Consider the following 22,853-nt stretch of genomic DNA (forward strand, 5'->3'; position numbering starts at 1 on the left):
TCAAGAAGCGATGTTTGCCTATAACTGTTTCATCTATTTTATGATATTTCAAGCGGAAAAAGAGAAATCCATTGTTTCATGAAGTCTCGTGCAGCGCGAGACTTGTGACCTTTGACACCGGCACACTCACACAGCACCGGCACAAGATGGCGACAACGATGTTGAGATTGGCAAGGTCGTCTCACCGACTTTGCAGCCCTCTGGGCGGAGTAGGTAAGTGTTTGCGCATTTTTCAACGTCATTGGCAACGTTAAGTATGTTAAGATCATTTACAGGGTGTTTGTAGTAAACGAACTTTCATAACGCTGCTAAAACTGAGCAAAAAAATCATGGTAACCAGTGTCAGGTCCAAGATTTCCACGTAGAACGTCATACCAAGATGCAGAGTACATGTATGTACATACCTGCATATCACCAATTATCACGTAAAATACCTATGTTAATGATAGACCCGTTCCTTTGCTCCGATTTCTTATGATTAGTTGTCGGTTTCTTCAATGATCACAATAGAGTGACCAAAGTTGCACACGTCAGACATCATATGATTCTGTTATCCCAGAGGCTGTTCGGGCTCTCAGCACATCAGTCGTCCACCATGCCCCTGAAGCAAAGGCTGCAGGTAGGTCTAACAGGATAATGGTTACACTTTCAGCTTGTTTCTATGTCCCTATGATCTATAAAGAATAGATTTTCGAATCAGAATCTGACCTTGTGAAGTTACATGAAAATAGTATTTAAACGTAACAATCTGAATGTAGGCCCTGACATATGTCAATCATTGCCGACTCATTGGCAGTTGGACATTACCGGAAGAAGAAGAAAAAAAAAATTATGGTGCTTATAACTGGTGCATGTGGACATTGGCACACAAAATCTGTGTGTGTTTTTTTACGCTATAGCTCGACTTGGTGGGCGTCACCCCACCATCAGGGAAATTTGTGTGAAGAGCCTTTCCCAAGGGCACAATGCTGGGGGCATGCCGAGTATTAAACCCTGGACCTCAAGATTCCAAGCCCAACACTCTACCAATAACACCACACACTACACCACATCTAAATGTAGAATTTCCAGAAAACCTTATAAATGACTACAGAGGCTCTGTTCAAAGAAGACAAATAGAACTTCACCAAATCGCATGAAATGGAGGAACCCCCAGCTCAATCTTGCCTCACTCCATGGAACCATATACATGTATTATATCGATTAATGAGACTTGTTTGCAGCCGATATTGTTTGTCTCAATATCACTGTTCCCATAGCAGCCCCAGCCAAGACCAAGAAGACTCTGGCAAAGAAGGGGGTCAGGAACATCGTGCTGGTGGAGGGGGTCCGCACACCCTTTCTGCAGGCTGGAACTACGTAAGTTCTTTCACAGACATCTATTTAGGGAATTGCAGAAGTTATCTTAGACCCTTGTAAGAAGTTATCTCACTGTTACACCCTTATAAGGGTTTTTAAGGGTTATCATTTATTGAAAATAATAACTTATGCAAACATAATTTTTTTTTCAACTTCTGTGTAGCATCTGTAAGTTCTGTTACCAATAGTATGCCATTTGTTTTACAGGTACGCCAACATGATGCCACATGATCTGCAAAGACAAGCTCTACTGTGAGTCTGTACCTTAGTATGATTAGGAGTTAATCTATGCATACCAATGATTTGCAATGAAGCGTGTCAATCCTTTTTAAGGGGTGTAACTCAATAGCTCTTCGGAACTGTAAGGGACAACTATTCTAAAGATAGATGATGTTAAATAACATCTCATTTGTATAGATCTCATTTCACACAGTGTTGAAATCTGAATGATTGGAGATTCTATTAATTGAGAATTTTTTTTTTTCAATTAGGCTTTTTTCACAGGGCCCCCTTGGAATTCCATTATTTGAAAACTGAGACACTACCCTACAAGAATAAAAATTTTAAAAATGTCTTACTCTTAGTCAAATGATACAGATAAGAAAACTTAAATCAAGGTCATGTTGAGCTTTCTTGTACAAGGATGCCCCCTATTTTCTTTTTCTAATTTTTCTATGTGTTATACTTACAGGGGTCTTCTGCAGAGGACATCACTGCCCAGAGGTAAATACAACTCCCACATTCATAGTTTGTGTGCTTGTTGACCAGGAAGGATTAAATGCAGATTTGTGTGAATGAATTTTCAAGACAGTTGATTGGAAAAGAAATTAGATGATTTTGTTGACCTGGGAAACTAATCATGATCTGGAAATGTTCTTGATTTAATGAGCAAGCATGTCATACCCAAATCATGTTATTGAGCCTGATATTATTATTAAGTGATATGAAGCCAATCTCTTCGCTTTAACTTTATAATCACCTTTGCTATTGTTGTGGCCAGACATGGTGGACTACATCGTGGTTGGGACGGTGATTCAGGAGGTGAAGACGTCTAACCTGGCGCGTGAGGCAGCACTGGGGGCGGGGTTCTCCGACAGGATCCCAGCTCACACCGTCACCATGGCCTGTATCTCCTCCAACCAGGCCATGACAACAGGTCAGCCAGCATCTGTAGTTATGTACAGTATAGACCCCCTTTAGCGTAATGCAACAGGTTCAATATCTGTATAGCCGATATAGCCCCCTTCAGTGTAACACACCAACTTCACGGGCACGCAGTGCTGCAGTAGCATGTTATGTTACACTAAACAACCTGTCACACCTAACCTAATCTAGCTGCAAGCATTGTTTAAAGCTAATGAGGTTGACCCTATAGTACAATGACTTCCACTCTATATTGCTTTAAGGGGGGAAATGAAAATGCCTTATTCTCGAGTTGATAGCTCTGATAATCATGATCATGATGGTGATAATCGCAACTTTCAGATTATTTACCATCCACAATATGTCCCAGCGCCGTTCATGCTATCAGCCTTCTATGTTTTATAAAGGGGAAGGAGTGAAACATAGAAAAAAAGCTGTGAAATATATCTAGTGCAGGAAGAATACAGATGTATATGTATAGAGTAAAAAAAGAACAAGTTAGCAAGAAACAATACATGCTTGTATTTCAAGAATGGTAAGGTCATGGTATTTCCTGTATCATCACAGATGAGCAATTAGTACATAAATAAGAAATTTGACCATCATGGTTACGTGTTCATGTGGCTTTGTTAATTAACAAATTATATATCTGCTTTCTAGATGAACACTGACCTATCTGTTGTGTTGTGTTCCCTCCAGCTTGTGGCCTGATTGCTGCTGGCCAGTGTGATGCAGTAGTGGCTGGTGGTGTGGAGTTCATGTCTGACGTTCCTATCCGCTTCAGCCGCAAGATGCGCAGTATCATGATGAAAACCCCTAAGGTTGGCACAAACAATAGACTTCAAACTTTCTTTGTTCATGATAATTTGGATTTTTCTATTTTTTATTTGGGTAGAAGTAATGACTGAGAAGCACTGCTATAACATGGTGAAGCTTCGGTGTTGGAATATTGTGACTTCTTACACCATATCTTGGGTATATTTAAGTGTAAACATGTAGGTCCTGTGAGCAAAATGCACATTGTAGGCAGGTATTTCACACCTCCAGTAAGTTTAACTTATAGCTTGGAAACTAAACATTTTTTTTGTTTCAGGCTAAGACTGCTGGAGCTAAGTTGGGACTCCTTGCCCAGATCAGACCCAGCTACCTGGCTCCTGAGGTAAACGATGATTCAGTGCTATATTACCGGTATTCAGAGATTAACACACTGGTTTGGATTCAATATTGCCTATTGTTAAATTTTGGTAATTATTCATTATGTGGATTTGTGTGTTCTTTATTGTGTTCAAATCATGTTTGGCCAAACCAGATTGAGACCTGTTTTTATTTCATTTATGGTTTTTCCATGTGATTTTATGCAGCTGATTATTGTATTTTGTGTCATAGCTTCCTGGTGTGACTGAGTTCTCAACCAATGAGACCATGGGACACTCTGCTGACAGGCTGGCTGCTGCGTTTGGAGTTACCAGAAAGGATCAGGTATGTGTTCCATAGCGGGGTATTACCATTTATTGTAAAAAAAAAGTTTAACGCCTACTCTGACTGAAAGACACAGATCACAGATGGCATTGGTGATGTATCTGTTGTCCAAATCAAAATGTTAGCATGAATCAGGTTGTCTATCGTTTCCTACTTATGACAACACCAGTTGATCAGTTCTTATTGCCTCAGTCCATTTTACTGGTCTGGTTTTTATTTGGTCACATTTCTGTTTAGTCCAATCATATTTTGTTATCTATGAGCCATTTATTGACTACATTGTACTTTTTTTCCCTGCAGGATGAGTTTGCCTTACGCTCGCACACTCTGGCAAAGAAGGCTCAGGATGAGGGGCACCTGTCTGATGTGGTTCCGTGCCCTGTGCCTGGTAGGTCGCTCTGTCTCTAGATCTGTGACTTGACTGATTTATTTAGCACAGCAGTATGCCAAATTTTGTTTCACAAAATATGATATATATCCCCCATGTACTCATTCATTTGTACAATGGTGTAGAATGGGTAAAGCTCAAATGTTGGTGAGGTTCTGTAACAATACAAAAATATACTAGCAGTTTGCAAATTTGTAGAGATATTAAAGAAACAAATGGAAATAATCAATTCCTGTTAACCTGTTGCAGGTAAGGGTGTTGTGGCCAAAGACAACGGCATCCGAGTGTCGAGTATGGAGCAGATGGGCAAGCTGAGGCCAGCGTTTGTCCGCCCACACGGGACTATCACTGCTGCTAACGCTTCATTCCTGGTATGCCAATGAATATTCCCAGTGCCATTTCTATGATTTGTCAAGCTTGAAAACTGTTTGATAATACAGTACAGTTCTTTGTTGCACAACCAACAGGATTTCCCTTCCAATACTGTAAATGCAGAAACTTTCATGGTAGTTTAATGTTTTGATACTTTTTCCATGGCAGTAAGAGACTACAGTGCATGGTGCTACGGTACCGCAAACTTAAAACCACCGTGATAAGTCCTTTTTCTCGCTACGGCAACATTAAATCCCCACGAATTTATTATGTATTTACAGTACTTCAATAATCCTGCTAGGTGGTGCTACAGGGAGAAGAGTGTAGTCCCAAATGAGGCTAAGCTTGTACCATTCCTACTTACAGTTCATGACTGGATGTTGTTTTCTTATGTAGACTGATGGTGCCTCTGCAGTGTTTGATTATGGAGGAGCAGAAGGCCCTGTCCATGGGATACAAACCACTGGCTTATCTGAGGTGTGTCTCTTTTTCTTAAGCATCTCATTTTTAATCTGTTTAAGAAATATGACGGGAGACATCAGTTCCAACTGTGTCATCACATATTTGTTTCTTTTTGCTTGCAGGGACTTTGTTTACACATCCCAGGATCCTAAGGACCAGCTACTGCTGGGGTAAGTCATATGACAAACTCACACAGTACACATGAACAGTGAAATTTTCTTTTATTGTAACTGGGTCTTAGATGTATGCAATGTGTCAAAGTTAATTTTGATATACAGTGTGGTACATGTCTATCTCCACAGGCCGACTTACGCTACACCCAAGGTTTTGGACAGGGCAGGGCTAAAGCTTCAGGACATTGATGTGTTTGAATATCACGAGGCCTTTGCTGTAAGTACCTTCCAAACATGGCTTTGCTCTGGAGCACACCTGCAGAAAGTCATGACTACTGACTTAATGCCAGAATGTGTAGTTTTCGAATGGTCTAATAGAAGTGTAGTCATAAGAGAAACATTATTCTATGTCAACAATTTCAACAGCTTGCTAGTTTGTTATTTCCAAATAGGAAAGCTTTCAAGATTCCAAACATATTTCTGTTTTTGACCCACTAGGGCCAGATTCTTGCTAACCTGAAGGCCATGGACTCAGACTGGTTTGCCCAGAACTACTTGGGAAGGCAGACAAAGGTAGGAAACAATATCATCATATCTCTCTGACCTACATCAGCAGTGAATGCTTTCATAACTTGCTGGAGGGCTGTAGAAATTATGATGATGTGAATTCATTCATGGGAAAATTAATTTTGCAGTCAGAAAGGTTGTTTTCGTGGTGTTTTAAGTTCGTGGTTGAAACAATACTGTAGTAAAGCAGTAATACAAAAAAGTACATTGAAAACTCGTGTGGTGTCATGAATTTGCACTGGAAAGGTCAGCACGTAAACCACAAAAATTTAACCGCCATGAATGTTTCAAGATTTACAGTACTGTGTCCTTAGTACATGCAATGCTTCCTAATTTAGTTAGGGCTCAGTATCCTACTGTAGTCTGTGTAACTGTAAATCAAACTCAAAGTCTTGAGGAAAGAAGATCCTTTTAACATGTATTTTTGCTAAATGTTTGGTGTTTTTAGATGTGCCTCTTATGGATGTTGTGTTATCACCATTGTTATTAGGTTGGAGTGCCAGATGTAAACAAATTCAACAACTGGGGAGGGTCCCTGTCTATCGGCCACCCCTTCGGCGCGACCGGATGCCGTCTGGTCACCACGACGGCTCACCGACTGAAGAAGGAGGACGGACAGTTTGGCCTGGTGGCAGCTTGTGCTGCAGGAGGACAGGTAGGGCAGTTAGTCAGTCAGTGTATTACAGCACAGTTGGGGTTATGCTGCCTCTTACAGGGTGGCATACCCTTTCTTCTAGCTTAGTAAAAGACGGGGAGGCGCCAGGTCTCCCATCCGGGTGAATGATGTAAATCACCGTGTGGCTGATACGGTACGGAGGTAGGGCACTTCTCAGGCAAACCTGCGGGGATGGGATGTTTAGCACCACTTATAACTGTTACGAATACACAGACGCTCAAAAGGTAAAAACAGACAACATGTATAGGTACATTGTGCAGAATTCAGTGCCCCTCAGAGTCTAAAGAGACCAATGAGTGCCTACTACTACTACAAATTCACTACCACAAAACTTTTGCTACTGGAGTACTTATACCAGCATGTATAAGTTTGGACTAGATGTTTCTTTTATGACAAGAGTTACCTGATTCATATCTACATATCTGTAAATCTAGTGTCACATAAACCCGGGTTGTGACCTTTGACTTCATGGTCACATCATGACCCCTTGGTGAGCTGATGAAAAATGGCGGATACATTTGGAAAGTCTTCCCACAAAGACACTTTTTGGTCGTGTGTATCAGTCTTGATTCTCTATGCTTGACAGTAAACATAGTGATCCCAAGGAGGACATTCCTGAAGTGATGACCAGTAGTTTTATCAAAGCATGAGCAGTCTATATATGAGCCATATCTTCCATCTGTATCCAAACATGTCAATTTTGTAATGTTTAACGTTGTACTGTGCAATGTTTAATGTTGTACTATCTGTTTTGCTAGGGACACGGGATGATCGTAGAGCGTTACCCATCGTGAGAAGATGAAGGAAGCTTGGTGAGAGAAAGAAGAGGAATCCTGGGATAGTAACATATTCAGTACATTCGTGGCCCACATTCAATATGTCAGAAAGAGGGAGGTCGTAAAATGAAGATGAGAAGTAGCAGAAAGGGAAGGGCTTACAGCTTTATTTGGAAGACGGTGATGATGTGTGTTGTTTCTGTGGCCTTCTTAGTGTTGTAACTATCTGTATATATGCTATACATACAGTGTTGAATGAAAATCTACAAACGAATTACAGAACAGTAACATCCTAAGACAATGCTACCTGTAGTTAGCAGAGCACATAGCTAACAGTAACACTCCTAATTGTTCAACTACCTGTACGTGTGTATTTTGCACCAGCAAAAATATGAATTTGTCCGGCAACAACAGAATGGGTTATATTATCCTTCAGTGGTCACACCTGTCTGCTGTGATGGATTCTTGTGTTTGATGTTTATCATGGAACCACAGAAAAATTACACATATGGAAAACAGTTTCTGTATGATGTCATTATTTCCTTTAATGGTCCATGGGCCAGAGGACATATTGGTACCTCTGATAGCTGGTATAAAGCTATCATATCAAAATATATACCGCAGGCCTTCTACTATTAAAAAAATCACAAGGAGAATTTGCCACCTCAGAAGGTATTGATATGTGAAATTTGGGGTCCCGGCCCTGGCTACTTGTTGTCATTTGAAAGCTCTTTAATGTTAAAATAATGGATGAACCCAAAATTGTATTTGTATGTAGCGAGACATCCAAATGAAGTATAAAGCAGCACCTTTTAGCTTTAGAGGTTACTGTATTTTACTCCTCTGTCCGAGCTGTACTGTTCATATGCATTTGCTAAAGGCCTCTTCATTCCTGTCGATGTCACCAGCGACACCTAGGAGCACCAGTCGGTACTGCAATAGACATGCACAGATAACCTTGTCTTCCTACTTGCCCCAAACCTTTCCGACGAAAATTAGCAAATTGTCATCTGGTGACTGAAATAAAGTGAAAATGAGAGTGACTGCACTTCATCAAAATCAGATCATCTTGGAAAGTACTAGTAACAAATTGTGCCTTCCTTTCATTTAAAACCGTTGTTGACTTGTGCGGTTATTGACTAGTAGGGGTGGGTTCAGGTCCGGTTCAGGTCCAGAGGATCAGGCCCAGGTCCGGATCTGAACCTGGACCTGATTCAGTATGTGAAAACATGTGAATGGTCCATTTCGCTTCAAAGAAGTACTTTTGTAGAGTATTTGGCTCCCGCTGTCGTTCTAAAATCTACCTGTCTCTGTACGATTGACTGTAAAACTTTGTAGAAATAACTACTCTGCTTCGCTCTTGTTACTTTCGTCGACCGGCCGTATATATAAAGCCAAAATTGTGTGAATTTCTGATCATATAATCTGTTTATTTCCTAATAGATCCAACATCCGGTCCGTCAATTTTTTTCAGGTCCGTTTTTTTCCGGACCAGTCCAGGAAAAACCGGTTTTGTGCGGTACCAGCCAGTATTGTTGACCCCACCTGCAAGCATTCCCTCTGGTAGCGGTTCGGCACGTGGATTTCGCCGTGCTCCATCTGAGGAAACTAGGTCATGTTAGCCTTGAACTCCAGGCTTGGGGAAGGACTAAAAACTAGCGAGTCATCGGGGACGACCAATATGAACACTTTCAAATCGTCGAGAAGCAAACGGTGCTGCAACTGCAAACTTACTCCTGTGCGAGGTTGTCACTGCTGATTGCAAAGTGATAGCGAATAATTAACTGCTAACATTAGTATTGGATCGAAACGGGACGATATATAAATTACCAGGTTGAACAAAACCGTGTTGCTGAGCATATGCCACTCTGTAAATCGATCTTATTGCCTTGTGAATGCTTTCAAAGATCATGCAAAGAAGAAACCAACGAAAATTGTTCGTGGCAGAACGAAATCCGAACCATTATCATCGAAAATCACTAAGATAATGCCTGGATCATCATGTCTTCTAGTTTGGACGCCATATCCGTACACGCCGCTACCCGAGCGCAATATATAGCAATTGGTATGTTGGTATTCCTGGCACGTTTTTGACGCATTTATAGGTGACCTGCATCTTCAGAAGGATGTGGTGACAAGCGTGCAGCCAACGAGTTCTATGAGCATGATCAACGTCGCGCAGACCGTACAGGTGGTCTGCCAGTTGACGTCTGTTGGAGTCTATTTTATGTAACAGCTAGTGTCTATGTTACTAGCACAACCAATTGCGGCCAAACGCTCGTTTTAGTGAAGGACCGTGAAGGTCTGGTTTTATTCAGGCCTTCAGGAAATAAATGTGACATCGCAGGATTTGTTGAAATGAAGATACAAATGTTCATATTTATACATTTCTAGTGCAAAATTATCACCGCTGAGTACTCATATTGACGAAGTCTGTGTTTTTCAGATGAGAAAATGGGTCAGTAGACGAGGTAAACAGACCTGAAGGATTGAATTTCTGTTTAAGTGTGCTTATGAACATAACAGACATAATAGCCCAACCCCGCCTATTTAGAGCTCTTCGCTTGGCCTAATTTTCTGAAAACATGTGGGCAAGCACGCAGCTTTGCTACCCGAGGCCGCAGCCGTGTCTTTTTATCACCTATTACTACTACTAGTATGATTCTTCGGGGAACTAAAACTTGAAGACGCTCCCTGAGACGCCCCATTCCAGTGACATTCAGTCTGTTAGATGACTGATCACTTACTCAAAAGCTCAGGCAAAAAGCTAGCCAGTACATTGTCTTGTTTTTCCTTGCGGCATTGCCCCAACTTTGATACGACATGCCGAAGAATTCGATTATCAGTAGATTATTCTCGGTATCTTTCAACAACAACTGAGGAAAAGATCGATCGGATGGAAAATGAAGCAGTGAACATCACTGCCTGGGATGGGGTCGACGCACTCTTTTCCGTCGGTCATTGAACCTGGTACGACCAATCAGAGGCCGAGATTTCTGCAGTGTGATCATTAGCCATATAATGTACCCGTTTCAATTACAGCTGATCGTGTCACGGTAACGTCGGCCCCTCATTGGTTGTTGTCGGTTCAATGACCGACGAAACGACAAAACTTGTGATGAAATCTCTAATGGCATAAAAGGGGTTTTTGTTATGGTGTGATATTATACAAAGTAAAACCAACACCCGTTCAGCGCCCATCACAATGTCATGTGCACACCGTGCTGGGAAGACACACGCCTGCACCACGTGCCTTCGCTGAAAGTAGGTCGCGAATATTGTAGATAGTTTTGTTGTTCATGTTGCTATGGTGCCAATATGAACATTTGGATAGACCATCATCAAGGGCACATGTGAATCCTCTTTTCATCCAAATCAATGTGAGATATATCGACCGGGAAACCCAGTGTTTACTCGTCATCATTATATTTCAGCCATACCATAGGTATGGTGAAATATATTGTATTCGTAATGTTTCTTTCTTTCTTTCTTTCTCCTGTCAAATCTTCAAATCGAATCAACTCCGCCATTTTTTAACCGATTGACTTGAAATTTGGCACAAAGGTAGAGTAAGCCAATACCCCAAGGTGTTTTTTTCATTTTTTTCATATCTTCCGTTAAAATGATTTTATTGAGGTTTTTGTCAATTTTTATGTATATTTCGGGCTCCTGTACCCTGGTATTACAGTCGAATGACATGAAATTTGGTAGAGAGGTGCCTTGATCATATGCTCACCTAGATTCAATAACAGTTTTGGCATACGGTACAACAGAATGCTTAATTTTGCGATTTTTGGCCATTTTTTTTACCAAAAAAGGACATTTTTGGCTCCTGTAGCCTCGTTTTACAACCAAATGATCTGAAATTTGGTATAAAAGTGCCCTTTAATTATGTGCACATAAATTCAATAAAGGTTTTCCCATACGGTACAACAAAATGCTTAATTTTGCGATTTTTGGTCATTTTTTGACCAAAAAAGGACATTTTTGGCTCCTGTAGCCTCGTTTTACAACCAAATGATCTGAAATTTGGTATAAAAGTGCCCTTCAATTATGTGCACATAAATTCAATAAAAGTTTTCCCATACGGTACAACAAAATGCTTAATTTTGAGATTTTATGGCCATTTTTTTGACAAAATTTGGACATTTTTTGCTCCTGTTCCCTCGATTTACAACCTAATGACCCGTAAATTGGTAAAGGGGTGCTCTAGATATCTATTCAAATGACCCATGTATAATTTTTGGCATGGACCACTTTAAAATGATATGTTTGGGATTTTTTGGTCATTTTCCAATGGCCAAAGGGGTCAACGACCTCAAGGCCTATTGTTGCATGAGGGAGATGGCTGAAATATGCTGTATTTGCTCTCAAGCAAATGTCGGCCTTTCTAGTTACACTTGCAATTGTCACTTTTTTTTTTTTGCAAAACTACAATATACACTGTTAGATTCACTTTGAGTTTGCATGGAATAAAATGTGTGCCATGTGAACCGTTCCTCAAGGATCTCATATTCATTTAGTGTTTGGTCGTCCTTCGTTAACCTCCAAGCAGATCCTTCGGTAGCATAAGATAGTATCAAAAGCTGGCAGAGGAGTGAAGCCGGCTTAGGGCCTAGGGGTTTGCTTGGCTACCGGGGATGTACACCTTTTGGCTACCTACACTCCTTGGCTAGTTTGGTACTATCTTATGCCATTGTAGGATCTGCTTGGAGATTAGTCCTTCGTGACGACTTCTGGGGTCTCTGAAACACTACTCCTGAAACTTACCATTTCAGATTATGTTCAAAACATATGGCGCTCTTCATCACGTCCTTTGATATATACATTATTAATAGTAGACCATCAAATTTCAAGCGTTGGAGGAAACATGATCTGAGATTAGGGGTGGGTACCGGTACAGAGAATTCATGTACAGGTCCGTTCAGGTCGGTCCAGAGGATCAGGTCCAGGTCCGGGTCTGAACCTGGACATGATTGTGAAAACTTGTGAATGGATGATACTCAAAACAATGGTCCATTTCGCTACAAAGGAATCAGTCAATGATGGAGTTTCCGACTCCCACTGTACTGGCGTTTTGAAATTCTATTTTCATGTAAAACGCTAACTTCCTCTGTACGCTTGACTGCAAAAAAAAAAAGACTAAACACTCTACTCTAACTTCGTTCTTGTTATTTTCTTGGACTAGTAAACAGCAAAACGTATGGACGCCTGCTGCCTGATAATGCGTACATTTTTTAATCGGTCCAGCATCCGGTCCATTGATTTTTTCCGGTCCGTTTTTTTCGGACCGGTCCATACTAAACTAGGCATACACATTGAAGTCAATAACCTCAAGCTCAGGATTCTTTTCAGGTGTCAATATATCAAGTAGAATATACAGTTTGCACAGTTGCCAAACAACATCAACAAATGATTTTGAAAGCATTAAAAAGGAAATATAGGCCCAAGCAACTCTCTTATTAATTCTTCGTCATGTAATATGCCTAAGATATGGTTTTGGTGCCCTCTGGAAGACACTGAAAGGGTGGTGGATAGAATCCGGGAACGAGAAGAAGAACACATGAGCAAAAATAATTAGATGTTCCTACGAAACTGCAAGGGCTCAAAAATATGATGAAAGCATTAATTTCTAGAACGTTCCATATCATCGTTACCGGCGGTCAAAACTGTGTCGAGTTGCCTTGGTGCGGTTATTGACCCCACCTGAAAGCACTCCCCCAGACGGTCCCCGATAGCGGTTCGGCACGTGGATTCCCCCGTGCTCCATCCGAGGAAACGAGGTCATGTTAGCCTTGAACTTCAGGCTTGTGAAAGGGGTAAAACTAGGGAATTGAGTTGTCCGGGTATGACTATATGCACATGTTTAAATCGCCGTGTACTGTGTAGTATCTATTGTGCTGCAACTGAAAACTTTGCTGTGCTGCTGATTGCAAAGTGATAACTACCAATAATACAATGTCAATGTAGTATTGGATCTGAACGGAACGATATGATATATGAATTGTCAATACCGTGTTGTTGAGCTTTGATATGACCATGCTGTAGCGCGTATGCGCACTACGACAAAGCCAAAATATTCTTCACCAAGAATGTGGGCTTTATCCAGAAGAAGAAGAAGAGATCCGGCGATCTTATTACATGGATACCAGACCCCAGCCCGATCTCGAGATCGTGCTGGGGTCTGTTGTCCAGGCTATCATGAAACTGGAAAGGAGCAAAAGGCGATACATTGCTGATAAATGATCATGTCGCAGCGACCTCGGCATCTGATTGGTCCTGGTAGGGCTCGGCTTAGTTCAATGACCTGCGAAAAGGATCCCTGGGCATTTGTTTGGTGTTTGAAGGGTTGTTGTTGTTGTTGTTTGCTGTTACACAGGTAATACCCTGACAGTACCCCAGTTGGATGAAGACCCACGCCTTGCTCAACGTGCCTTAAAACTAGGTCAGGCGAAGCGGAAAATAGTGAATGGAGATAGTGTTACAGCTGTGTTGACAACATTCACACAAATGGGAAAGTCATATACGATATAGATCCATGGTGATCTTTTTTATTGCTCAAATACTACATCAAAATGCAAAAAAAGTACCTTTTTTCAATTCATACTATGTCTATGGTCAGGAATGATTTTGGAAATGTTATTTCAACGGTTTGGTTGCTCTCCCTATTCTAACTTGAACATCAACTCAAGTAAAGGTAGGAATTTACCGAATTTACCTGAAGTAAAAAGCCTTATACATGATTCACGCCATCATTAAGATATATAGTAGAAATATCGCTGAGAACTCTTTATTTTATAATGTATGAGTCTGTGACTATTCTAGCTAGCTGTCCACTTATTGTGATATCAGAGGAACGGGGCGGGTATGTCAGGGGAACCTTGTCTGTGACATCCGTCCTAAAACTAGGTCATTTTATGTAACATGTCCTACTTTGTAACCAAATACCCTATTTTTTCTAGTCCTAATTCAGTGATTAACTCACATTGGAAAGCGTTTTATGTTAGTAATACTGATTTTGAATGCAAGAAATACTACAGATATCAGACATGAATCGTCAAATGACTTTTTTTTTTTTTTAATTTGATTAACGTGACAACCCGCCTCCGTATTAAAATTGTAGAAACGTTAATAATAATATCGGGTGTATATTTAACGTTAACGTTAGATAGGAGAAGCAGAAGAAATTGACTAAACAGGGAAAATATTTGACCAGATCGGTTGCCGGCCATTTCCTTTGACAAAACATCCTCCTATTTTGCCATTTTTTTTTTCATTTTTTTCGCTGACAGGAAGATCGAGTGGAGACTAACGTTAGAAGACTTTGACCCATGATGGGAAATTGTTCTGCAAAAAAGCTCTTCAAAGTCTGTCCTTCCATGTCTTGCTACACTTTTTAATATAGAAAATGCATTTTTTTTCTCTCTCTTGTGACGGAATATAGGTGAAATACCTTGACGATTCAGCATTTTACGTTTGTGTCGTGCTGATGGTTTGACCGCTAGTAACCTGCCAGACGTTAGGTGTCACTAATTTGCATATCGCGCATGCGTTCTAAGCAATCGAAAGAGAAAAGAGGGTCAACACGGCAGCAAGTCAGACGATCGCCAAGCTCGCGTTTCATTCATTCTCTGGGCGAAGGAAAAAGCCCCAGACACCGACCGCTTCCCTCAGAAACCACTCAGATGTGTTGGAGGAAGGGTCCCGCGTTCCGACTGAGACGACTGACGCATACAAAGGGCCGTGAAACCCGCCAGTTCGAAAGACAACACCCGAGGCTAAGGACGCTGTTGTTTGAAAATCCTTCCCGACTTGCATTTTAAATAGCTCACATCTGTCGACTGGAAAATCATTTTTTCCGGCAACGTTTTAGAAAATCCGTGGTCAAACCCTACCAGAGTCGTCTCCCAAAGTGGTCTGCTACCGAATTCCGGAATTCTTTTACCCAAGAAGCTCTCCTCAGTGAAAATATTCGACCGAACTCGGTCGGTTATGACCCGGGGTGAATTTTGATCTCGTCCGGTCCACCATCTTGGTATTACAGCCACCCCGAACTGGTTTTTCCGCGCCAATTCAGCTCTGTTTCGCGCGCAGCTCAGGCATGCAATCATGGACCCGGACCTCGAACCATACCAAGTCCTAGACGAGTTGGGCTCTGGAAGTTTCGGCGTGGTGTACTCGGCCGTCAGCCTGAAGAATAGTAAGCACTATGCCATCAAGAAAATCAAGTGCACAAATCCCGAAAACATCGAGATAGCCCTGCAGGAGATGTGGACTCTGACTCGCCTCACAGACCACCCAAACATAGTCAAGATGATCGAATGTTACCTACAGAACGGCGGGATCCACCGTGTCAAACATGGTGAAGATGACTACCTGTGTTTAGTAGAGGTCTGCCTGAAGGGGAAGACATACCACCAACTTCCCTTCTCGAACTCCCACAACCCCTGTGGCAAACAGCTGGGCCCCAACATCCCCCATAGCCAGCTGAACCTTTGGCTAGTGATGGAATATTGTAATGGAGGAACCATGAATGACTATCTTCTGGAGAGAGATCCTGATCCAGAGACAAATGCCAGGTTCATGACACAACTTTCAGGGGCAGTATCCTTTCTGCATAACAACAATGTGGTGCACAGGTGGGTATAGATAATTATTACAGTTCTGGTTGGATAGGTACATGTATTATATCAACACTTGTAAATATTGAAATGTTCCATTAACTTGTGTAATTTTATCATTTCATAATGTTATTTGCAGCTTGTTTAACTTTATATTTTGTTTTGTATTAATGATACCAATTCTTTCCATCCTCTTTTTACCTGCAGGGACTTGAAACCAGACAATGTGCTAGTGTGCCAACCAGTAAATGGGGATCCACCACTTGTGAAAATCGGGGACTTCGGCCTCTCCAAGATATGCAATGCGAGTAACCTCAGCCACAACACGGACATCAACACCTACCAAATGAACTCTGCATGTGGATCAGACTACTTCATGGCACCTGAGGTCTTCGAGGGGAGCTACACTGCCAAAGCTGACATTTTTGCTCTGGGGATGATATTCTGTTCCATGATGGAGAGAACTACATGTTACGACAAGGAAAGCAATAAACTGCTGCTCGTCACCTGCATCACAAATGGCAAGGAGAATGTTCCAGTTGGAAAGGCTCTCCAGGACGACCCAAAACTGACATTTGAAGTCTTGAAATGCGGACGGAACAACAGACTGAAGACCCTTGTGCAGTCCATGGTGGCCATCAATCCCGATGAGAGGCCTGCTGCAGATGAACTACACAAAAAGCTGCAAGATGTTGTAAAAAGGTAAATATTTCCCGTTCATAACTTTATTTCTACCGTGAGTAAACAGCACTTATTTCCAGTCCAGTATATTCACAGCAAGAGCATCAAGCTTATATTATTCTTATTTAGATATGGTTCCTAATCCTATATACCTTTGTGCATGAAGATATGGATCTGGGACCTGTTTTCGAGGGTTGTGTACCTAGGCAAGGGAAGAAAGGGTATCCAAAAGAGATTTATAACATGCTAATGAAAACACACCCTGCCAAATGTGACAGGCATGCAGGTCAGACATGGTTTGATTGGTTGTGCATAAAGCCTGTATATGATGACTTTCTCAACAGCATTGGCATTGGGTAAAGCCATATGTTCCTGGGTACAGACCACTTTTGTCCTGTATGTTCATCTAAATACATGTAAGTTTTCTCACAACTCATACTTCATCAAAGAGCCAACCCAACCACAGCAATGCCAACCCAATTTGTATGGGGCATGAAACTTCAAGAACCCTCCATATTTACTTGTATGACAAGAAGGGCTGCTTTAATAGTAAGAATGGGCATCCAAAATATATCAGTAGGCAAAGTGGTTTGATCATCTTTGTTCAACAATGTTTGCTTGTAATGATCGGACCAGCATGGCAACAAGACCACAGCTGGGTACTCAAAATAGCCTGCATCAGCTGTGCTTGCTGGTGCCCATGATCTGTTAGTACTTGTACAGACATTATTCCTGTGTCAAGCTTGTTTTATGGTGCCAGTAAAACAAAACTACCAATGTTTAATCCAGACAAGATTGATGGATGGCTGAATGAAGATGTAAGAATATGGCATCTTGGGGTACTTAGTTCTTGTGGGTCGTTATGGGGTTACCAATCAATAAATCAATCGTTCACCTTGTTTTTCTATGCAGGGAAAACTAGCAATGTCTGGCAGGTCTAGAAAAATTATGAAATCCTTTTTCTCTCTGTTTTTTCTGCCACTTGGTTTAATTTTCAATAAATTGGTGCATGATTTGTACCAAATGATGCTTTGAAACTGCAAAATAAATGAGATGACTGATTTGTCAACACAGTCACCACAGTGATTGTGTGAAATGTAGGGTGACCCAGTGTCCATTTCCTCATCATCACTCAGTAAAGCATGTTTGTCGCCCAAGGCTAGGAAACTTCAAGCCCTGAAATGATGGAAATTTCCAAGCTACTGAGATCTTCATTGTTTTGATTGTTCATGAATAATAAGCTGACCTTTGTGACTGGTTTTGGCAGTTAGGTAGGACTGGTTTGTTCCAGAACTGCAGCCAACATGGCTGATGTCATCATGTGCTTCAGTTGTTGCATTGTTGTGATGATGTGCTATGGGCCCTAGGGCTGAAATGAGATCACATGATACAAATTTTTGATAGTAATTATAATGGGTGTTTGTTCATTGTAATGTGAAAAATAACACCAGTTAGCTACTGTCTGGAGATGTGCTTTTATGATATGAAAAAGGCAATTTTTAATGTAGAACATTTATGTTTTTGCTCTCAATTGATTGGTATATGTTGTTGTGGTCCAACAGTGTGTAACATACCACCATTGAACTATATTAATATATTGGTGCAAAGGTTATGGGTTCAACCGTTATAGATATGAGAGACAGCACAGTTTCCATCCAGATATGTCATTACTGAAGGCGGATGCTGAATTTTTGAGGGGAACAGGTCTAGCATAGCTAGGTAAACAAAAGGTCATGCTGCACCCATAAGTGTCTTTGTTGTTTATCACAGCCTTTGATTCAAACCATTTACTATTCGCATCAACAGCCTGTCTTTGTGCTTTAGGTGTTTTTGCTGGAATATTTAACTGAATTGTGAGGCTTTGCCTTGATAGAAAAATTTTCCTGCCATGATAAAGTTCATTGTGAAGTTGCATGCTACCATACATGTGCGCAGCCACCTGTCCCATTTTGGCGCTATATCCATACAAGGTAAGATCTGGGTCAGGCAGGGGAACCCACACAATTGTGCTCTTTGTGGCCAAGCACAAAAGCCTTCCAAAAAGGTGAGGCCCACATGAATGAGTGCAGACTGCAAAACAAGTCGGACTGTCCCATTTTGAGGCATGGTGATAACTGAGTAGGCACCCAGAATCATGCTATTATTTCATATTTAAGAGAGTAGAATGTTTGTAATACTTCTCACTTAGATCCTCTAAATACTGTTTAAAAGTGGTTTCTATTCTATTTTCAACATAGTTCTCACATAATAAACAACTCCAGATTTGCATGAATATAATGGTATGGTCCACTTGCAGCAGCAAGTTTGACCCTTTTTAAAGTGATCCACACTAGTCGAAACTGCATGTAAATTCTCATACGATGCACGCTATGAAGGCTGTACCACTGTAGAATAAACATTTGGAGACAACTCTGATGTTGTGTCATTTAGAGGCCACAGATGTAGAGTAGAGTAGAGTAGAGTACTTTCGGTTGGGTAGGAGACTGCTTTGGGACACAATCAAGCACAGTCAGCAGGAAGAAATGCACTACAGCACAAAAAGTTTTACTGTATGGCATATTGTGTAATCTGATAATAACTTAAGAACATATGTAATAGTGTTGCTAAGATGGTTGAAAGAGGTCTGCATCAACCTCCTTGGCGTTCTCATGGTACATCTATTTGAACATGTAGTCATATATAACAAGATCATTCAAAGACTGCCCCAGTTCTTTCAGATAGGTTATTTACTCAGGGTCACTGACCTGTCTTGGATGGCCTGTCTGTGTACTGTGTTATGGTTTATGCAGACTAGTTACTGTAGTTAAAGGGTACAAGATAAAGCCAAACAGACTTAAAATGTACAGCATGAATTTTACAGTGTTGTGCCCTGTGTAAAATCCCATTTTTATATTTTTCTAAAATGATATTTGTACATTAAAAGCCACTCCCTGCTTCTTTAGTTCTTAGGTATTATATGGTTGTGACACAGTTGTGTTTAACAAGCTGTTTGACTCAGTCCACTGTCTTTTTGTCTGGCCTGTGTCAGGCTGTGTGTTTTCTTTAGTTGAGAAGACTCTGGTGGAGGTCCATGTGACAAGACAGGCTTTGTATCCCCCTGTCCCAGTTACATGTTTAATCCAGCTTTAGACCCCAGCTACCCAGATCCAGTTTCAGAATGTCACAATTCTAGAGTTTCCCAATTTCTGTGGCATGGGTTTATATCTATATTTCTCGACTGCAAATTTACTAAATATTCCAGTACAGTATCTACTATTACATCAAGGAAATGTGAGGGTTGGTCTTTATCATCCCTTTTTAGATGTTGGTTCTGGAATGTTCATCCACCATCTGGAAGTCAATGTTTTCTTTGCTTGTCCCAGTTACATGTTTAACCCAAATTCAAGTCAGGTCAATTACACATGTGGCTCATGTGGCTTGTTGTTGATCTGATGGAGCCCAGTTGAAAAACCAATGTAGTCTCCTTGTCCCAGTTACATGTATTATCATGTATTACAAGCAAGGTCAACATCATCTAGGCAGGTTTTCCTTCTGTGGCGGAACGTGAGATATGATCTTGGTCTTGTAGCAGGATGTAGAGAGGAGAACCAATATTATCAGGGCTATATACATATATTAATGCTAATGTGTTGGATTTTTGTCCAAAGTTTAACCAAATTATTGTTGTTGTCGTCCCTGTGCAGGCAGCCTGGGTGGACTGTGTGTGTGACATCTCAAAGGAGTTCCAGAGGAAAGCGGAAGCGGAGATACACAGTATCCTAACAGCCAGTTGGCTGCCACCTGAAGACAACATGTCAGGTGTCAACCTGAAGACAAGAAGTCAAAAGTTTTATATGTACTCTATAGGAGACATTTTTCGTTCAGTTGCTGCTCGGTTTATATTAACGTTCCCTTGGTACAGAAAATCGATATCTTTCGTTCGAAGTTTATGTTGTACTCTCAAGATTCTCCCATCAATACTTTTATCTTTGGTTTATTTGTTAATGAAATACATTGCAATATGGTAGTCAATAACTATACTTCCAAAGTCTTCTCACAAATTGTACAATACCATTGAATGGAATTTATATAAGGTTCAAACATCTATAATGTATGGATTTTAGATGGAATTGACAAGGAGGAATATGTATTACATTTTGTATCTTTCTTTGAACCATCCAAATGACCAGGGGCACAGTTTCCCCCAGATCTATGGCTTTGTAGAGGATGTACAACTGTAAACAAAGCAAAATACACCAGGAATCTGTTGTAGTTTATCATTTATTTTTACACAATGAAATGGTCAGAATTGACATTTTGATTGACATTTTGTAGTACACAACAAAGGAACTTTTACTATAATTATAAAGAAAAAGTCATGCATATTCCTGACAAAATATTACTGATGTTCTTTGACATAATCTGAGGAAAAAAATTAACCATATACAAAATTAGCTTCTATTTAACTATTGTTGAGGTTCCTACATGTATTCTTGTTGGGAACTCGATTTGGTCAGATATCCAATGTTAGCACCTTGATGGTCATTAAGTTGAGGGGATTTTATTGTATTGACTTTTCTCTAAGACTTTGGATACGCTGCTATTACCATGAAAGCTCTTTGGTGCAATTTAAAGTGTGAACAGACAGTACTTAGTATTAGGTTTTGTTCCATACCATTCCAAGTGTTACAAGCAACCTTTCAGCTAGGTGTGTAAGGCTAAGAGCACTAACATTTTGTTATATGTTATTAGTCCTTTTTTGACTGGTTTATTTTACTTGACAGCTCAATTTGGGTACATGTATAACTCGACACGAAGTGAAGATTTTAATATAGGAAAGGCACAAAACAGAAACAAATGTTCATTTATGAAAATTTGAATAAGAACAAGTATTGTTTTGTAGAAGACTCCTCAGGATGGGAAGTATATACGTTAGGGGCTATCATGCTAAAAGACACCCTACTCCTGATATTGTGAGATTATAACTAAGCAGTGAAATTATCGTATACTATATTCAGTTACAAATTGATAATTATATTTGTACTGTATTAACATTCAGTGTTGCGATCTTTGCACTTCTTTTATTTGCAAGAAAACATTTGCAGCATTCCATCTTGCAGGAAATTCAAAGTCCCTTGAGATGCCAGATCACAGCAGTATAGTTATTTTGTGCATGTCAGTCAGTCCTTGTGTAAAAAATGTTCCACCCTATCGCTGCTACATGTAGTGTGTGGACACTGCAAATACATGTCCATCTCCTGTTACTTTAAATTGTTGTAGACTGGTGGATGAATAAATTTTTAAATGTATCTTTATTGTATTTTTCTTCTGTACAATGACAAAGTAGACTACTCTGACATGAATACATGGCACTGCGTAATTCGGGAGAGGAGCCCTACACCAGATTTAACCCTTCACCGTGAGTAAGGTCAGTTCAACCTTGTGCCCAACCCTGCTAATTACAGTATTTGTCTGCTCCTTGTGCGTCACAAAGTTGTTTCAAAGGGCATTTCAAAGTTCACTGGGTGGTATTCATTATGATAATGCAATAAGTGGATGAATTCAAAACAAAGGTACATGTAAATGTCATCATACCTCCCTCAAGTTGTTTAAGATTGAAATGTGGATAAGCTAGCAGTTGGTGGTTTACATTTGCTAACTACAAACCAACAAAACAAGTTGTACTTAGGTGCACTTTGAACCTAAGTTACTGATACCTTCCCTACTAGTTAGATCTAATCAAGTCGCAATGATTCTGGAGACAGCAGACAATTAGGAAAGGAATGTAGAAAATCAACTGTAGCACATGGAAGCAAACAACACTAAACCGTACATAAACTATCATTTTCCATATCCATAAATCTAGATTTTCAAATAGGATGTCATGCAGCAACAAAATTTCTATGTATGTCTATGTGATCAGAAGTGGAGACTTATGAGACATGATTATGAAAATTCCTTGTTTGGCCACAGATAACAAAATTGAATTTGTTTGCCTGTAGACTGTCCTTGCAGTTTTGGATCAGTATGGCTTGCATTTGCAATGACAGAATTAAGAGGAGAAAGGCAGTAATATGGCTATGCACTTAATTCAGTGTGATGTAACATTTAACCATATTCTTTTTTTTAAATCTTTGTGGAGCAAGGTACATAAGCTATTCTGACAAGCTACATAATGTACTCTGTAAAGCTGTGGATGTTATGAATAGCTTACGTTAGTTATGCAACCACCTGAAA

The 22,853-nt window shown here is 40.4% G+C and overlaps 2 protein-coding genes across 2 annotated transcripts; both read left to right on the plus strand.

Annotated features, from left to right (window-relative positions):
- The first annotated feature begins 35 nt into the window (after positions 1 to 35).
- LOC118404849 (trifunctional enzyme subunit beta, mitochondrial-like) lies at positions 36 to 7,854 on the plus strand. The gene is given in 18 exon segments (XM_035804234.1): positions 36 to 213; positions 560 to 619; positions 1,260 to 1,359; positions 1,567 to 1,611; positions 2,051 to 2,082; positions 2,360 to 2,515; positions 3,202 to 3,323; positions 3,596 to 3,661; positions 3,889 to 3,981; positions 4,282 to 4,369; positions 4,619 to 4,740; positions 5,138 to 5,158; positions 5,160 to 5,218; positions 5,326 to 5,373; positions 5,506 to 5,593; positions 5,815 to 5,889; positions 6,374 to 6,538; positions 7,318 to 7,854. Coding segments are annotated over 18 exon segments (1,443 nt in total). The 5' UTR covers positions 36 to 146; the 3' UTR covers positions 7,354 to 7,854.
- A 7,026-nt stretch (positions 7,855 to 14,880) lies between these two features.
- Positions 14,881 to 21,925, plus strand: LOC118410124 (serine/threonine-protein kinase PDIK1L-like). Its single transcript, XM_035811645.1, has 3 exons — positions 14,881 to 15,974; positions 16,164 to 16,658; positions 20,321 to 21,925. The coding sequence occupies exons 1-3, from the start codon at positions 15,445 to 15,447 to the stop codon at positions 20,397 to 20,399; spliced, it is 1,104 nt and encodes a 367-aa protein (XP_035667538.1). The 5' UTR covers positions 14,881 to 15,444; the 3' UTR covers positions 20,400 to 21,925.
- Positions 21,926 to 22,853: the final 928 nt, after the last annotated feature.

This window comes from Branchiostoma floridae, chromosome 2 (assembly GCF_000003815.2).
Source record: "Branchiostoma floridae strain S238N-H82 chromosome 2, Bfl_VNyyK, whole genome shotgun sequence".
Classification (NCBI taxonomy): Eukaryota; Metazoa; Chordata; class Leptocardii; order Amphioxiformes; family Branchiostomatidae; genus Branchiostoma; species Branchiostoma floridae.

Bases quoted from the DNA above. Each gene is read 5' to 3' on its own strand.
- LOC118410124 (XM_035811645.1), top strand. From the start codon at position 15,445: ATGGACCCGGACCTCGAACCATACCAAGTCCTAGACGAGTTGGGCTCT. The intron at 15,975-16,163 runs GTGGGTATAGAT...TTTTACCTGCAG, and splicing joins AACAACAATGTGGTGCACAG to GGACTTGAAACCAGACAATG. The intron at 16,659-20,320 runs GTAAATATTTCC...GTCCCTGTGCAG, and splicing joins CTGCAAGATGTTGTAAAAAG to GCAGCCTGGGTGGACTGTGT.